Source organism: Myxine glutinosa, chromosome 6 (assembly GCF_964187855.1).
Source record: "Myxine glutinosa chromosome 6, kmMyxGlut1.1, whole genome shotgun sequence".
Lineage (NCBI taxonomy): Eukaryota > Metazoa > Chordata > Myxini > Myxiniformes > Myxinidae > Myxine > Myxine glutinosa.
The window spans coordinates 155531053-155549931 of NC_136266.1; the positions used below are offsets into that span (position 1 = coordinate 155531053).

At 44.4% G+C, this 18879-nt stretch overlaps 1 protein-coding gene across 1 annotated transcript in view; it reads right to left on the reverse strand.

Annotated features, from left to right (window-relative positions):
* THOC6 (THO complex subunit 6) overlaps positions 1 to 18879 on the reverse strand; it is a 62481-nt gene that overhangs the window by 25900 nt on the left and 17702 nt on the right. The window contains exons 2-8 of the mRNA XM_068118786.2: positions 18469 to 18533; positions 14133 to 14236; positions 13950 to 13987; positions 13762 to 13810; positions 13342 to 13413; positions 10455 to 10557; positions 10315 to 10364 (exon numbers count right to left, since the gene is read on the reverse strand). Of these exons, the coding sequence (XP_067974887.1) occupies positions 10315 to 10364; positions 10455 to 10557; positions 13342 to 13413; positions 13762 to 13810; positions 13950 to 13987; positions 14133 to 14236; positions 18469 to 18533 (481 nt within the window). The remainder of the gene's footprint in view (positions 1 to 10314; positions 10365 to 10454; positions 10558 to 13341; positions 13414 to 13761; positions 13811 to 13949; positions 13988 to 14132; positions 14237 to 18468; positions 18534 to 18879) is intronic.

Here is an 18879-nt window from a genome sequence, read left to right on the forward strand (position 1 = left end):
AATTATAGTAGTCAATCTTCTATGGCCACGAGTAAAAGCTGAATTATGGGAGTAAATTCATTCAAAAAGAACTAAAAATGTAGGGACAGGCCCCGGGAAGGTTATAGGCTAGGTGGCGAGGCCGGTCGAGGCCCACCTCGGCTGAGCTGGGCCCATTTCGCAATTAAAAGCTGAGCTGAATTATCGTAGTCAATCTTCTACGGCCACGAGTAAAAGCTGAATTATAGTAGTAAATTCATTCAAAAAGAACCCAGGCAACGCCGGGTGCTTTCGGCTATATACATTGTCGCGATCCCGCCTGGTAAATGTTCCCAGCACGGAATACGGACGTGAATGTCCGGGCTTCAAGTAATCCACGGAGTGGACAAAAGAGACGTAATCAACACAATTGTGTTTTAATCGGCCTTCTAGGGGTAAGGCACGATGCTTTATTGGCTCGATCACAAAAACCATGAAAGGTAACAAATGGAATAGGCTGCACAAGCCTGCAGGAACGGTCGGCCACAGACGCTCCAACAAGACGCAGGTAAGATCCTCGCGGCTCCAATCGACGAGCTCCGGGACTCGAAGGATACCAGGATGGAATACCACACAAGGCCGCCAGGAACGGTCGGCCAGGAGCTCCAACACGAAGCAGGCAATATAGGACTCACAGTTCCAATCTACGATCTCCGGGAATCACTCGTTCTCTTCCGGAATCACTCACTCGTACAATCCATAACTATAAACGATCAGCACAACTCGCTGTCGTGAGGCGTAACGAAAGTTCCCTCGCCTCGAGGCCTCGAACCTCCGAGCTGCGTCCGTATCATGAGATGGCGGCCGCGCTCTCTGACCCTCCACCAATCACGTCCCGACTCGCCTCCCAATCGCGTGAGGCTCCAAGGAGGTTACGTCAGTGGTGGGCGGGGCACTCATTTGGGTGAGAACAAAGGTGGTTTCACCGGGGGGTTTCTCACAGTCCTCCCCCCCTAAGTAAAAACCCCGTCGAATAGACGGCGTTTTTAAAACCAGTATTTGTAGTAGGTGCAAATCACATGGCAAGATGATGGCGGGAATTGCTAACAGGCAATTAACGCAATTAACAATTACTAACACTTGTTAACAACAATAACGAAACAACGCAACAATACAACGCAACGCAATGGCGCAACACAATAACGCAACAATAACGCACTTATTAACGCAACAGGCAATTAACAGGCGTTAACAGGGTAAACAATGAACCAGTTTTTTTTTTTTTTTCACACACAATATTAAACACCATACACCCCATTAACATCTACCCCACAAGAGTTACACTTCACCCAAAGCACAATAGAGAAACAAGGGAGCCAAACTCAAGGTGGGGAAACATTTACAGGAGGGAAACGGACCGAGACCTAGAGCGGCGGGTTCTCCTCCGGTGTCGAGAACGACAGTCATATGCGTAATGACCCCTTTCACCGCACTGGTAACATCGATCTTTCGGGTCGAACGGCCTGCGGACCAAAGGGCGTCTGAAACGAGGCCGCCGCGACATGCCATTCGACATCTCGACGCACACCCGCGATCCGCAAATTAACCTTCCATCAAGGGCTCTGACCGAATCTTCAGCATCTCGTGGATCTTCAAACTCAACAACTGCGAATCCAGGTGGGTTCCGAGCAACCCATACGTTGCGGAGTGGTCCGTAATGCCCGAAGACCCTCCCTAGCTCGGCTCTCGCTGCTCCATTGCCCAGGTTTTCCACATATACCTTAGCATTAGCGTTCCTGCTGAATCGCGACATGGCGGGAGCGGTCCCTGAGGAGCACGGCACCTGAGGTTGGCTTGACGGGAGGCTCGGGTGGACTTCAGCTGACGCAACGTCACCGTCGGAAACTGGAGTCGAGGCGCTAGGCTCCTCGGGCCAGAGTGAAGATATGTCTGACTCCGCCACTCTCTCCGCCTGTTTACTCTGGGCTCTAGGGACCCCCCCACAGGTCAGAGTCAATGACTCCTCCCTGGCTATGGCATCATTGCCAATCAGCAAGGAGACCCCGGGTATAGGGTAGTAGGGTACTACCACACAGGTCACTGGACCCTTAAAAATGTCACTCCGGACCTCGAGGAGGGCAAGGGGGTACCGGCCAAGAACCCGGTCAATGCCCCGAAGGAGGGTATACTCGCCGGTATAACGCATCTGAGAGGCCGGAACTACCCCCACCCGGAGAACACACCGTGTCGCCCCAGTATCCCGAAGGTATTTGGTCTCAAACTTCAGCATCGAATCGGGGCCACCCACTAAGGCTGTCCCTGAATACTCCTGATGCAGTGGATGAATGGAATTAGCCCCGGTGGCAGTGACCTCGGTCACCGATGCCACCGTCGTGTGCGAGGGCCCGGCGGATGAGTTCCACTGATCTCCCTCCGACTTAACAGGAGGGTTGCCTCGGTAGGCCGGACTGGCGGGATTAGAGAAACAGCGGTTTTCACCGTGCCCCACGCGTTTGTAGAAATCGCACCAGGGCCCTGCCCTGGTCTGCGGCTCGCGAGCGCCCCCAGTGGAGGTCATCGGAGAACCCTTCCCCTCGATCCAGCCGCCGGGCAGACGGGGGGCGGTCTTGATCACAGACTCCTCCGTCTTACGAAGCGACTGCGTGACTTGCAGCATTTTGCACGCCAAAACATGTTTATCAATAAGGTTGACGCAGTCTGCCAAGGAAACAGTGTCTTTGTCGACAAGAAACAATGCTAAGTCAGGCGGAAGCTGTTGATCGATACGGTAACGCACCAGGAGTTCCGCAACCGCTTGAGGTAACTCCACCTTGCTCCCCTTGAACCATCTCTGCAGCTGTTCCAACAAGGCCCGCGAATGTTCCTCATAGGTTTGACTGGACTCACGAGTCCAGCTGAAAAAATTTCTCCTATAAATACATGCGGACACCGCATAGGCATTCAAAATCTCGGCCTTCAATGCCCTGTATTTGTTTGCGTCCTCGGTTGCCATCCTCGCATATACCTCCCTCGCCTTCTCAGATAGATGGCTCACAAGATGGCCGACCCACAAGCTCTCATCAATGCCACCGGCAGCCAACAACTTCTCCGCCATCTCCAGATACGCTTCTGGCTTCGTGTCTCCCGTCCAGTCCGGCAAACGAACATGAACAGTTTCCGGGACTCTTGCAGCAGACCCCTCTGCCCGCAGTCGTTCAGTCAACATTCGCAACTCATGCTCTCTGACGCATTCAGCTTCTGCTGCCGCATGCTCTCTCGCTGCTGCCGCACGCTCTCCCTCTGCTGCTGCCGCACGCTCTCTCTCTGCTGCCGCATGCTCTCTCTCTGCTGCCGCACGCTCTCCCTCTGCTGCTGCACGCTCTCTCTCTGCTGCTGCCGCACGCTCTCCCTCTGCTGCCGCATGCTCTCTCTCTGCTGCTGCACGCTCTCTCTCTGCTGCTGCCGCACGCTCTGCCTCTGCCCTGTCATTCTCCCTGTTATACATGTCAAGTTGTTGAACCGGAGTCAGCCCGGTCCAGAAGGGCGAACGCATGCATTTAGTCATGATGGGATCGCTTCCTAACATCTCGGGTTGAGTGCCCGGGTCAAGGCTGCTTGCGTCGCTCACCTCGCCACCCACGTGACTGTCAACATGATCAGGTTGAACTCTCACTTCCCTGGTCGACATAGCTTGGCTACGAGTTATCATACGACCAGGCACAAAACACAACCTCAAACACAACGCTCAAACACAACGCTCTGTCGGGGAAATACGACACAACTACGCAATATCACCCGCACATCAAATTGCCAATGAGAAAAATACCACGTACAAATACTCACGTTTTTTTTTTTTTTTTTTTCGGTTGTTTGGAGGGATCCGAGGCTATTCGCTTATTCTTTGTCGGTTGTTTGGAGGGATCCGAGGCTATTCACTTCTCTGCCCCAGACAGCGTCCTACGGCGAGAAAGTTCCTCCCAGACGGCGTCCGCTGGTGAGAAGGCGATGAACAGATGCCAGAAGATGTCGTCCACTGCAGAATTCCCGTCTCAATCGAATGGCTCTTACTTGAATGATCCTAGGACGAGCAACCCATTTGTCGCGATCCCGCCTGGTAATGTTCCCAGCACGGAATACGGACGTGAATGTCCGGGCTTCAAGTAATCCACGGAGTGGACAAAAGAGACGTAATCAACACAATTGTGTTTTAATCGGCCTTCTAGGGGTAAGGCACGATGCTTTATTGGCTCGATCACAAAAACCATGAAAGGTAACAAATGGAATAGGCTGCACAAGCTGCAGGAACGGTCGGCCACAGACGCTCCAACAAGACGCAGGTAAGATCCTCGCGGCTCCAATCGACGAGCTCCGGGACTCGAAGGATACCAGGATGGAATACCACACAAGGCCGCCAGGAACGGTCGGCCAGGAGCTCCAACACGAAGCAGGCAATATAGGACTCACAGTTCCAATCTACGATCTCCGGGAATCACTCGTTCTCTTCGGAATCACTCACTCGTACAATCCATAACTATAAACGATCAGCACAACTCGCTGTCGTGAGGCGTAACGAAAGTTCCCTCGCCTCGAGGCCTCGAACCTCCGAGCTGCGTCCGTATCATGAGATGGCGGCCGCGCTCTCTGACCCTCCACCAATCACGTCCCGACTCGCCTCCCAATCGCGTGAGGCTCCAAGGAGGTTACGTCAGTGGTGGGCGGGGCACTCATTTGGGTGAGAACAAAGGTAGTTTGCTGAATTATAGTAGTCAATCTTCTATGGCCACGAGTAAAAGCTGAATTATGGGAGTAAATTCATTCAAAAAGAACTAAAAATGTAGGGACAGGCCCCGGGAAGGTTATAGGCTAGGTGGCGAGGCCGGTCGAGGCCCACCTCGGCTGAGCTGGGCCCATTTCGCAATTAAAAGCTGAGCTGAATTATCGTAGTCAATCTTCTACGGCCACGAGTAAAAGCTGAATTATAGTAGTAAATTCATTCAAAAAGAACCCAGGCAACGCCGGGTGCTTTCGGCTATATACATACACATATATACATACATATATACAATATACATACACATATATACATACATATATACATATATATATACATACATATATATACATACATAATTACATATATATACATACATATATATACATACATATATATACATACATATATATACATACATATATATACATACATATAGTCACGTGAAAAAGTAAGTACACCCCATGTAAAGTTTTGACTTTTTCAACATATTTCAACATACAGCTATTTGATCTTCATTTCAACAATATTGATAGATAAAGGAGATATAATATAACAAATATCATGAAACATTTACATTTTGTAGTCCATTGTATAATTTAAATAAACATCAATGCAAATTTTGCATTTGAAAAAAGTAAGTACACCCCTACATTTATCACTACTTCAAATACCTAAAATTCGAATCAGGGGCACCAGCTCAGGTGCAAATGATTAGAACATCGTTAGAGAGGATCTTGGAGGAACCTGTCTTATTTAAACCTCAGACACTTAGTTTGGTTTGCTCTTTGTTGTTGAAGTGTGCGGCGTCACCATGCCTAGATCAAAAGAGCTCTCTGAGGCCTTCAGAAAGAAGGATATAGAGGCCTACGAGTCTGGGAAGGGATTTAAAAAGTCTCCAAACAATTTGAAATCAATCATTCGACTGTCCGGAAGATCATCGACAAGTGGAGAAGATTCCAAACAACTGCCAACTTGTTCAGGCCAGGCCGCCCCAGCAAGTTCAGCCCGAGAGCAGACCGCAAGATGCTGAAAGAAGTCTCGAAGAACCCCAGAATATCATCACGGGACCTACAGGTAGCTCTTGCCACTGTTGATGTCAAAGTGCACGAGTCTACAAAGAGAAAGAGGCTGCACAAATTTGATCTACATGGGAGGTGTGCCAGGAGGAAACCTTTGCTGTCCAGAAAGAACATCAGGGCAAGACTAAAGTTTGCCAATGAACACCTAGGCAAAGACCAGCACTTCTGGAACAATGTGCTCTGGACAGATGAGTCAAAGGTAGAGCTATTTGGCCACAGTACCAGAAGACATGTTTGGCGAAAACCAAAGACAGCATTTGACCACAAGAACCTGATACCAACTGTAAAGCTAAAGCATGGTGGTGGAAATATTATGGTTTGTGGCAGCTTTGCTGCATCAGGGCCTGGGCAGCTTACCATCATATAATCCACTATGAATTCTTCATTGTACCAGAGGGTGCTTGAGGATAATGTGAGGCCATCTGTCGGAAAGTTGAAGCTTAACCGAAGGTGGACCTTGCAACATGACAATGACCCTAAACATACCAGTAAATCCACCAAGGAATGGCTGAAAAGAAAGAAATGGAGGGTTCTGGAATGGCCAAGTGAAAGGCTGTATCTAAATCCCATCGAGATGTGGGGGGATTTGAAACGAGCTGTGCATGCAAGAAACCCCTCAAACATCGCACAGCTGAAAGAATTCTGCATGGAGGAGTGGGCAAAAGTTTCTCCCAGTCGATGTCAGAGACTGGTAGACAGTTATAAGAAACGCCTACTTGAGGTTGTTTCTGCCAAAGGGGGCAATACCACCTATTAGAGCCAAGGGTGTACTTACTTTTTCCACATGCGAAATTTGCATTTATGTTTATTTAAATTATACAATGGACTCCAAAATGTAAATGTTTCATGATATTTGTTATATTATATCACCTTTATCTATCAATATTGTTGAAATGAAGATCAAATAGCTGTATGTGGAAATATGTTGAAAAAGTCAAAACTTTACATGGGGTGTACTTACTTTTTCACGTGACTGTATATACATACATCAACTCCATCACTACCAGAACTACATCACTATATATATATATATATATATATACATACATATATATATATATACATATATATATATACATATATATATATATACATATATATATATATACATATATATATATACATATATATATATACATATATATATATACATATATATATATACATATATATATACATATATATATATATACATATATATATATATATATATATATATATATATATATATATATATATATATATATATATATATATATATATATATATATATATATATATATATATATATATATATATATATATATATATATATATATATATATATATATATATATATATATATATATATATATATATATATATATATATATATATATATATATATATATATATATATATATATATATATATATATATATATATATATATATATATATATATATATATATATATATATATATATATATAGGACTCGGCGAGCAAATGCCAGCTCATTATCGTAGAGCGGATAGGGGGAAGAATCGTGCACTTTTTGACAAAAGCATCAAACTTGGTACACATCAGTAGGTCATTACAAGAAAAAATAGATATAGTGCCATCCCAGTTTTAGCCTATGACGGCTGTGGCGGCCATTTTTCAAAATGGCCACCATTTAATACTAAAATACCATATAACTCAACAACCAAGAGGCCTAGAATCTTAATTATGGTGCCTATACATAGGTTTTTGGGGTCATATAATTCAAAGAAGGCAATAATGAGTGTGTGATTATGTCTTGTACCACTTTTGGAACATAAGTGCACTTTTCCAGTTTACAGACACAACATTTGGTGGTCTTTGTATTGCTTTATTTTGTATTGATGAAATACAAGATACCTGTACCGTAAATTAAACTTATAGTGCTATAAAAAAAACAGTCAAAATGAATATGAAGCTGAGTTACTTATTGTTGTAGATACCAATGTGCCATGAGTCAGTTAGGCTTACCATCAAATGTGAAATGCCAGATATCACATGAACTAATCATGGCAAGAACCCCCTCATTCACACAAAGCTGTACACGGCAGAGCTGCTTTTGTGCATTTGCAGTTTGCTCGACAGCCTTTGGTACAACCACATCAAATAAGTTCTCTGCAAACTCTCCTGGCTTCGGGAAGACAGCTCCAAAGAACATCCCAGTTTCCATCACAACTACGAGTCCATCCCCATCCGTCCGGTTGTGTAGGTGTAGCCTTTGCTTCAAGTACCTGACTCCAGATGTGACCGGCCTGGTATACTGCTCGTCTAGTGTGCTGAAGTAGAGCACCCTTGGTCGGTGGAATGTTGCTCATGTCTCTGCCTTTCCGTGTGAATAGGTCGATCCTAAGCTCATCAACATGGTGTTTAGAACTTGTTCGGTCCTAAAGAAGTGAAACGAATCTCTCCAGAACATCCATAGCAGCATCAACATCTGACATTTGTGGTTGTTCCATTAGCTTCATTAACTCCATTGTAACCTCAGGGCACATACATGCTCCATGTATCCCAAGCAGTCCTCTTTCCTCTGCCAGCAAAGCAAGAGGTCGTATCGCACCCAGTAATGGCGTGAAACACTGGAACAGCAATGAACCTCTCTGGACCAATTGCAGCTGAGATATCATGAGCTGGTACCATGCGCATATGCTTGCTTGTGCCGAACGCCACCCATATAGCATCCAGTGCCACTTGTAGCTTTTGAAATACATACACTGCCAGAACAACTACATCACTGTCCACAGTACGGATTGGACAACTTGTCCATACTCAAACTATGGACAACTTGCTCTTGTGAAGTTTCTACTTTCCTTGCTGCGTTGTAAAGCCCAACCAAGCACTTGGTGTGACATTTCCCTTCTCTCGCAACAAGATCACCTGATGACACCTTTGCTAAAAAATTTGCATCTCGCAGTTTGGTTGCACACCTCTTGACTCTCTCACCCAACTGCTTAGTCATTGCTACATGTAATGGTTCGGCTGGACTTGCAGGTTTTTCACAGAATAAACACACAAGACTTTGATGAGCTACATTGTCGGGGATTCCATCCACTACATGCTTGCTTTTCGCAATGCTCTATACTTGACCCCTCATCCAAACGTTTACAAGGTGGTACCGTAAGTGACCACACATACTCGTTATTGCCTTCTTTGATTTCTATGACCCCCAAAACCGACATTTAGACACCAGAATTAAGATCCTAGGCCTCATGGTTGCTGAGTTATGTGGTATTTTAGTGCCATGTGGTGGCCATTTTGAAAGATGGCCGCCATAGCAATCACAGGCCAAAAATTAGATGTAGTGCCACTGGGATGGCACTACATCTAATTTTGTTTCTTATGGCCTACTGAATATGTGTACCAAGTTTGATGCTTTTATCAAAAAGTGCACGATTCGTCTCTATATTGCACCTATCCGCTGGACTATTAAGGCAACGGGGCAGGCACCCGAACGTGGGCCGTGGCGGAGACGGCTTGTCCAGGCACAGCGCAAGAACATGCTCATAACAGGGCAGGCTTTCTGATCGCCCACAAAGGCATTCTCTGCTCGCAGCGGCTCGACTCGATCGCTCGCCTCGCTTTTATTGAGGCTGGAGTGGGGCATGGCAAAGACACCCCCAAGGCCTCTCCTACCCTCTCGTGGACTCTTCTCATTGGTCCTCTGCTCGCCGAGTCGAGTCCCTTCCAGAAGAATCCCTCGCAACCGACCAGTGTACAACCTTTTGAAAGATTGTTTTGGTGCGATTCTCTCAATTGTAGCGCTGGGATAGACTTGTAATGTATGTTTAAATGGGGAAAATGCAGGGAAGGAAGGAATGGAATTCATTTAAACTTGAGGATTAATTGTTATAAGCGACTCAGAGGTGTGAAGGGGTGATGGATTTGGATGAATGTTGAATGAAGAGGGAAGGTATTTGAGGTGAGCATGGGAAATAGAGGTTGGGAAGCAAAGGGATTAGGGATTGGAGATGGATGGATGAACGGGTGGATTGATTTAAAATGAGGAGAGGGAAGTTTCCAGTGGGGAGGTATGGGGTTGGAGAGGCAAAGGGTGTTGGGGAGGCATGGGGGATAGTGGCTTGGATACAAAAGGGTAAAGGATTGGATATATGGATGGATGAAAAGTCGGAAAGTTAGATGGAAGTTGGGGAATTACGTGAAGGGGAAGACCTAGCTAATCCCACACAACGCATTTTCCCCATACAACAACAACATGCATTTTAAAAGGCCATTTTCCCTGCTAGAGCGGGGGTCCACTGTACAAATGGGAGGGACCTAACTGAGCACTCAAACTAATAAAATAACTAACTCAGTCTTCCCTACGTGTTGGATCAAAGTCGCCGGGGGACTGTTTTCCATAACCACAACAATAGTATGACCAAACTGTAGTCCCGATAAAGTAATCATTTTTAAAGTAAGGGACAGATCCTGCATACAGCACCTTGCTTCTTGTTCAAACCAATGAGCGTTGTACACAACAAATCTCACCTTCTGTGCAGACACATTGATGCATTGCACCATGCCTCCAGTTCGGCAATCTGCATACATTTACAGGACAAGTTATCATATTGAAATGTGTAGTTATTCAATTTGCTGAAGAAGAAGAAGCAACAGACTGAACTCCTCACCCCAGTGCCGCACGGTGCCATCTTCACTGCCTGAGAGTACTTCGCCAATTTGATCTCTCTGCGCCAGGCAATGGATGTAATCCGTGTGTCCTGACAGGAACAACTGGCAGGAAACACACTTCAACTTCAATACTATAATATAATCTCATTATAGCAAACACCTATGAAAAGTAATGAGAATAATCTATATATGATGGAGCAATTTTTTGGATGTATGCCCGCTCTTCACCCAATGGTTGGACAGCTGACCTGACGCCACCCACAATTGTAACCTCAAATTCATAAATTCATAACTTTGCTAATTCGAGAAGTGTCTGCTTGTTTGACTTTTATGCACTCCTGAACTTGCGGAAAAAAAAGTTATGGCCTTGACACACACAATTGCAAAACCCCATCTCCAGCTGCACGAGCGGGCTGGCTAATAACCCAAACCATAACCCCCGTCCCCCACCTCATTCTCTGTGTATTCGGACGCACCCGATGCAGCCAATAGCAGGTGGCATGTTGGACGCGTAAAAAAAATGAGTGAAATGCAGTTCAATCTGCTTGCATATTTATTGTTGTGAATGTTACATTAAAAAATGGCGAGGCGTCACGTATCGGAGAACGATGTGGGCATGCCGATTACATAATCTCACTTTGGGAGTTGACAAACCCCCTCCCCACTCATTACCTCTGTCACCGAAGATGTATGGAAGTTGTGTTTTCAGCTCTGTCTATTTGTTTGTCTGTTTGTCTGTGAAAATATATCTCAAAAAGGTTGTGGGCGGTTCAGACGAAATTTGGTGGAAGTTGGGTGGGTGAAAAGGACCAAATGATTAGATTTTGGTGAAGATCCAGATCTGGATACCAGAATTTTAAAGTGATTCTTCACCATTGAGTGACAGTCCTAAAAACGATACATAGCACGATATCTCAAAACGTTATGGACTGATTCGGACGAAACTTGGTGGACAGGTTGGATGTGTGACAAGGAAGAATCGATTCGATTTTAATGAAGATCCGAATCTGGATCCAGATATGAGAATGTTTAATTTTTTCAAGTGATCCTTCACCATCGATAAAAACACCACCTTTAGAGGCCATTTTTCCCCGCAAAGCGGGGGTTGGCCTTTTTCGGGAACCGTGGTTGTTGTTGTTTTTCGGTCCCCTATTTGAAGCAATGTTTTACGGCCGGATGCCCTTCCTGACGCCAACCCTTTTTGCCGCCTTTAACGACAAACAGGGAATTACCAGTGAACTGGTACTCAATTAGCCGACCTCGGAAGGATGACAGGCTGAGTCAACCCCCCTGGCGTTAATTCAGCGATCGACCGGGATTCGAACCCAGGATCCTTGGATCCTAAGCCGGCACCCTAGCCGCTAGCCCAACACCAGGGATTAGCCCAACACCAGGGATAATCGAAACCATCGAAACTTCACCATCGAAAGATGGAGCCAAAAACGATATATATAGTACGATATCTCAAAAAGTTATGGACGGATGTGGAAAAAACGTGGTGGATGACTTGGTTAGGTGACAAACGCCAATTAGATTTTGGTTCAAGTCCGGATCCAGATCCGGCCTATCAGTCTGATACAGAAAACGTAAACTGTTCAGCCTGGCAGAGGTATGCACTCTATCTACCAAGTGCTGCTCTAGTCCTTTGTGTATTTGGGCGCATCCTTCGATAACAAAATCTTTCAACAAACTACTCTGAAAACCCAATAAAATGTACAAAATATGTCTCCAGATGTTTTGCATACGAGTCTGGAGAGGGAGAAGCAACTGCTAAAAAAAACACCAACAGCATCCAAGAATGTAGAATTAGTGCAAAGTTACCTCGGATCGGAACAACATGGAATTTTCTTTTTCACCCCAGTCGGTTCGGTCGTTCGGAAAAACCGGAAGTGTCTTCGCTTTCGCATTGAGTGTATTGTATTTCAGTAGTTCATTGATCCACGTTCACAATAAAGCACTTTCTGTACGTTACCTCAAGCTAGCATTTTAATGAGCAATTTTGTATGAAGAAACAAGGTATTCGACAAACATGTTTGCGTTTTAGGAAAGCACGTTTTGACGTGCCAGGTTGTCCATGGAACTCGGCCCAGTTCGGATCGGCTTTTCAACAAACCGCTTTAAAAAACAATAAATGTCCAATTTCCTCCAGGTGTCTTGCATACGAGCCAAGAGGTACACAGTCTAGATTATTTGGATGTCTGAATAAAAGAGGTTCTACTGTATTGAAAAAGATGAGAAAAAACAACTGAAGCAGAACTCGCTCTTCATTATACGGACCAGGAAAGCAGGTGATTATATGGTCCAGTACAAAAGAAAGCTGACCACTACCAACCCTCCGCAGCAGAATTTGTTCTCTCCTTGGCACAGCATTTACCTCAATATCAAAATATGTGGAGGCAAAAATGTGGAAATTTGCATGGTAGCGGATATTATCATGGATGACTAGACTAGCGTGCATGACAGGTAACTTTTGCCTATACAAATAGGAGTTTTATGCAAGAGACCAGTTCGAGTTATTCAAATGTTAACAAGCATGCAGTGAGAATTGCTTTGCAATACATGTCCCCTACCGGTCCCAATGAATGTTATTGTTCCAAGCACTCAGAAATTTTGATGTCTAACATGTGATATTTGAAAAGTCCAAAAAGGGCATAACTCCAAGGGAAATTGACAAAACGCCCGGACACTCGATCTTGTTCTGTAACTTATCATAAGAAAGCAATGTACCAGGTTTCAGTTGAAAATGTCAAAGGGTAGGTGGAAAAAGTCTGGAAAACCACAGGTGGGACGGACGGACGGACAGACAGACGGAGAGCAAACATATAGTCCCCTCCGTTGAAACCGGTAGGAGACTAATAATAACTGTGACTTGCCAACCATTCCCACCTTGCAAGTTCCACTCTCGAGATCAAGCATGTACACACGGCTGTCCCCGCAGCCAAGCATCAAGAAACCCGCCTGCAAAGAACGGGGGCAGATAGGGGAACGTGACAAGCAGTAATACAATGGTATGGGAAAATAAGAGACGATCAACAATGAACAATAGGTCAGAGGCTGACGATGTTGACAGAAAGATGTGTACGCAGATCATCATATACACGGATGACAGTACAAACAGTGCATTGGGCCAACTTGCTTGGCAATCCCATCTCGGCAGTTGCCTGAGAATACTGAGGTAACATGATCAAACCCTTCATTTGCTTCAAACCACAAACCTTGTTTGTTTCATTCAAATTTATTATTTAATGGGCTTTCAATACATGTAGTTGGAAATTTAAAAAAGGTTGTCGATCATACAGAACACACCTTGTCATTCAGAAGCATGCAGTTTATCTCTGGGACATCTACGGTAGACCTAGACATGTGGGAATGGGGTGTGGTTTGGATAGAGGTAGTGTCGTCAGCAGCTGGAATGGTGTCATTCAATAAAAAAATGTCTATCGGCTGTAAAGAGAAAGAGAAAAGGAAATGAATGATTTGTGCATATCAATTACTTGAATGGAGGTTTCTTTGACCAGATTTCCTTGGAGGTCTGAAAAAGATCATACGCAGTTAGTGTTGCTTACACACACCTGTACCGAGTAACAAATAAAAACATCACGCTCCTTCATAAAAGATTCACATATCCCAACCACCCACACCAACGATCCATATAAGGTACAAGGCCCTGTTTTTACCTTTCTGATGAGGTCACTCCAATTCCAGGCCTTGACAATACCAGTGCCTCCAGTGATGAGCAGATGGTCAGTAGACACCATGCTGTACACGGGTCCCTCATGTGCTGTGCAGCAAATGTAAAACACCAAGTATGAATAAATACAAGGCACAAATAAACTTAAAGGATATTTACAAGGAGAGGCAAACGGTTTTTATCCTCCATTCATTAAGAAATGTTCTGTGGCAGCAAAATTTGGTACATATTGTCAAGTCAGTCGGTCCGCTGTGAGCCGGAAATCTGATATTGGCCTCCGCGAATGCCAAGACAATGTTTGCCAAATTTACTGCATTATTTTATTCACCTATAATCCCCCTCTCTATGGCATGATATCCCTCTCCGTCATGGCCCACTGTCTTTTGGCCAAGCGGCCCGTTTTGGCTTTTGGCCGTGCCGTATCCATTAAAGTGCTGGGCGTCACAAATCCTCCACCTGGCCTCACCTGTACAGGTGGTGTTACACAATACACCCCTATCATATTCCACTCTATCATTTACAAACATTGTCCCCTCAGTGCACATATTATGTATGACTCACCCCTGACAGATCCCTAGTACAGGAGTAAGTTTAACCTACTCGAACACATGGTCCACACTGGTCTTACCACATTCTAGCTAAGGATCCCCCACCACTCCATGCATCACAGCCCTCTCCCTGGATTCAGGCCTTGATACTTACAGACACACACAAAATTATCTTGTCATTTAAAGTTGAGAGGACTGTGGGAGTTGAAGCTAAATTTGTAATGTGGATTGATCAACAGAGAAGAGGGTTTTAGAGGATACACGCAGAAGGCTTGGCAATAATAGAGGGTGTCTGTCTAGTGTCTATGTCAAAAGATATCCATCGTCTCGTTTTAGATTCAGGGCCTGCATCCATTGTTGAGAGAAAAGCAGCAGTGCAAGTACAGTCAACCCTCGTTAATCTGGACTACTTTTTTCCCAGTACCCAATGTCGGATTAGTGAGATTGTCGGATAAACGATTTTGTGGATTAGAGAGATAAAAATGAATGGTGGAAATCTGTTCCTGGATGTTTTGGCCAGATAGTGAGATTTCCAAATTAAACAGGGTCGGATTAACGAGGGTTGACTGAATATCCATTACTTAAACTAGCAACGGTACCCGCCCTATGGGCGGTGCTTCAATTGTGAGGCCCAAATGAAAAGGCAAAAAATCAGAAATTGAAGGCTTTTTTATTTTAAATGATTCATATAAACATCCGTTGAATCATATCACATGCAAATCATCAAAATCTAAACAGTACATGGTGCCCATTTTGAAAAAAGATTGAATTCTGCAAAACGGAAGCGGCCACTACACGTCTTTCTCTGTCACACGTTTATATGTGAAGAGTGCGCGCTGAATCTACAACACGGAAGCGGCCGCTACACCTGTTTCTCGGTCGCTTTGCACACGCTGCCGTGTTACTTCGGAGCTGCACGTTTATATAGGAAGAGTTCGTCAGGAGTCAATCTACTCTCTCCTGGTACGTAGAATAAACAGTATTTGTAGAATTTCAACAAAAGCCACATCACTGTTCATATCGGTATACATCGTTTTTTGAAAAACTGGAAAATTGAAAAATTGGAAAAACAATATAGCCTATTTTACTCCCAGGGGTCCCGGGAATACCCACCCAAAATATCGTTGCGATCGGTTGAGCCGTTTTTGCGGTACCTTCGAACGGACGGACGGACATTTGGTGAATTATAGTAAGATAACAAGCACATAATAAAAACAGCTGATCAGAGCTCATTTGGTAAAAGGGTTTGAATACGACCCGAGGATAACCTGTCATCCTGGTGATTCACAGGCCATGCATCGAATCGATGAGGGCATTGCATCATGGGCATGTCATCCATCAGAGGGGATATTAATCTGGCTGTCCCATCTGTTTGCATCAACTTGTGGACATCAAAGATTCCATGGGACCTTTAAAAAGGTACAAGCCTTTTTACCTATTGACAAGATAATTGTACAGTCACGTGAAAAAGTAAGTACACCCCATGTAAAGTTTTGACTTTTTCAACATATTTCAACATTCAGCTATTTGATCTTCATTTCAACAATATTGACAGATAAAGGTGATGTAATATAACAAATATCATGAAACATTTACATTTTGTTGTCCATAGTATAATTTAAATAAACATAAATGCAAATTTCGCATGTGGAAAAAGTAAGCACACCCTTGGCTCTAATAGGTGGTATTGCCCCCTTTGGCAGAAACAACCTCAAGTAGGCGTTTCTTATAACTGCCTACCAGTCTCTGACATCGACTGGGAGAAATTTTTGCCCATTCCTCCATGCAGAATTCTTTCAGCTGTGCGATGTTTGAGGGGTTTCTTGCATGCACAGCTCGTTTCAAATCCCCCCACAACATCTCGATGGGATTTAGATCCGGGTTTTGACTTAGCCATTCCAGAACCCTCCATTTCTCTCTTTTCAGCCATTCCTTGGTGGATTTACTGGGATGTTTGGGGTCATTGTCATGTTGCAAGGTTCAGCTTCGGTTGAGCTTCAACTTTCCGACAGATGGCCTCACATTATCCTCAAGCACCCTGTGGTACAATTAAGAATTCATAGTGGATTCTATGATGTTGGGCTACATCCCTGGTGTTGGGCTAGCGGCTAGGGTGCCGGCTTAGGATCCTAGGATCCTGGGTTCGAATCCCGGTCAATCGCTGAATTAACGCCAGGGGGGTTGACTCAGCCTGTCATCCTTCCGAGGTCGGCAAATTGAGTACCAGTTCACTAGTAATTCCCTGCTTGTCGTTAAAGGCGGCAAAAAGGGTTGGCGTCAGGAAGGGCATCCGGCCGTAAAACATTGCTTCAAAAAGGGGACCGAAAAACAACAACAACCACAGTTCCCGAAAAAGGCCAACCCCCGCTTGCGGGGAAAAATGGCCTCTAAAGGTGGTTTAGTGGATTCTATGATGGTGAGCGGCCCAGGCCCTGATGCAGCAAAGCTGCCCCAAACCATAATATTTCCACCACCATGCTTTCCAGTTGGTATCACGTTCTTGTGGTCAAATGCTGTCTTTGGTTTTCGCCAAACATGTCTTCTGGTACTGTGGCCAAATAGCTCGACCTTTGACTCATCTGTCCAGAGCACATTGTTCCAGAAGTGCTGGTCTTTGCCTCGGTGTTCATTGGCAAACTTTAGTCTTGCCCTGATGTTCTTTCTGGACAGCAAAGGTTTCCTCCTGGCACACCTCCCATGTAGATCAAATTTGTGCAGCCTCTTTCTAATGGTAGACTCGTGCACTTTGACACCAACAGTGGCAGGAGCTACGTGTTGTCCTATGATGACATTCTGGGGTTCTTAGAGACTTCTTTCAGCATTTTGCGGTCTGCTCTCGGGCTGAACTTGCTGGGGCGGCCTGGCCTGAACAAGTTGGCAGTTGTTTGGAATCTTCTCCACTTGTAGATGATCTTCCGGGCAGTCGAATGATCGATTTCAAATTGTTTGGAGATCTTTTTAAATCCCTTCCCAGACTCGTAGGCATCGATAACCTTTTTTCTGAAGGCCTCAGAGAGCTCTTTTGATCTAGGCATGGTGACGCCGCACACTTCAACAACAAAGAGCAAACCAAACTAAATGTCTGAGGTTTAAATAAGACAGGTTCCTCCAAGATCCTCTCTAATGATGTTCTAATCATTTGCACCTGAGCTGGTGCACCTGATTCTAATTTTAGGTATTTGAAGTAGTGCTAAATGTAGGGGTGTACTTACTTTTTCCACATGCGAAATTTGCATTTATGTTTATTTAAATTATACATTGGACTACAAAATGTAAATGTTTCATGATATTTGTTATATTATATCACCTTTATCTATCAATATTGTTGAAATGAAGATCAAATAGGTGTATGTTGAAATATGTTGAAAAAGTCAAAACTTTACATGGGGTGTACTTACTTTTTCACATGACTATGTCAGAACCCTGGCCAAATTCCAAATTCCAAATTCCTGGCCTACCAGCAGAGCTGCACCTCAAACAATAGAACCAGCAGGCCAAATTCACAACTGAAACAGACAAATATGCATTTACGAGGTGGAGACATATGTAGATAGATAAATTGGGAAAACAATCTATTCTAATAGCTTTAACTGAGTTCTTGGATAATGTACAAGAATATAAATGTTTTTTGAGCATATACTAAATCAAGCTGCATCATTAATAAAAGATAGTATCAATAAATAAAATAAATAATAAATAGTTAGATAGACAGATAGCACCATAACACAGTAAAATATAAGGATAATAAAAATAAAGTATTTCAAGGCAACTCACCTGTGAAAAGATAAATAGGTTTCAGACTTGTTTCATCGGCATCCGAGGAAAAGGCAGAACTCAAGCTGAGGTTATGATTAGTGAGGATCATGCAGGTGTAAAGGGGAGGGGGTGGGTAGGGGACATGACACGAAGAGACAAAGTTGATTAAAATCTCGTACAATTAATCAATTTCCAGATAATAAAATTATTCCAAATATTCCGCTCACCCTCCACCACCTCACCACCAACCAGTCATGTTCACAATTCATTGTGCTTGAAAGTTTGTGCTGCAGAAGTGCGATGACATAATCATTACCTGCACCACCAAAGGTGCACTGGGGTTAAGTTTTCACCCTGGTCTGTTTGTCATCCCCAATAGTGACTAGCACCTTGATCGTTGTGGGGAGGCTTGCGTACTCCTGTGACCCT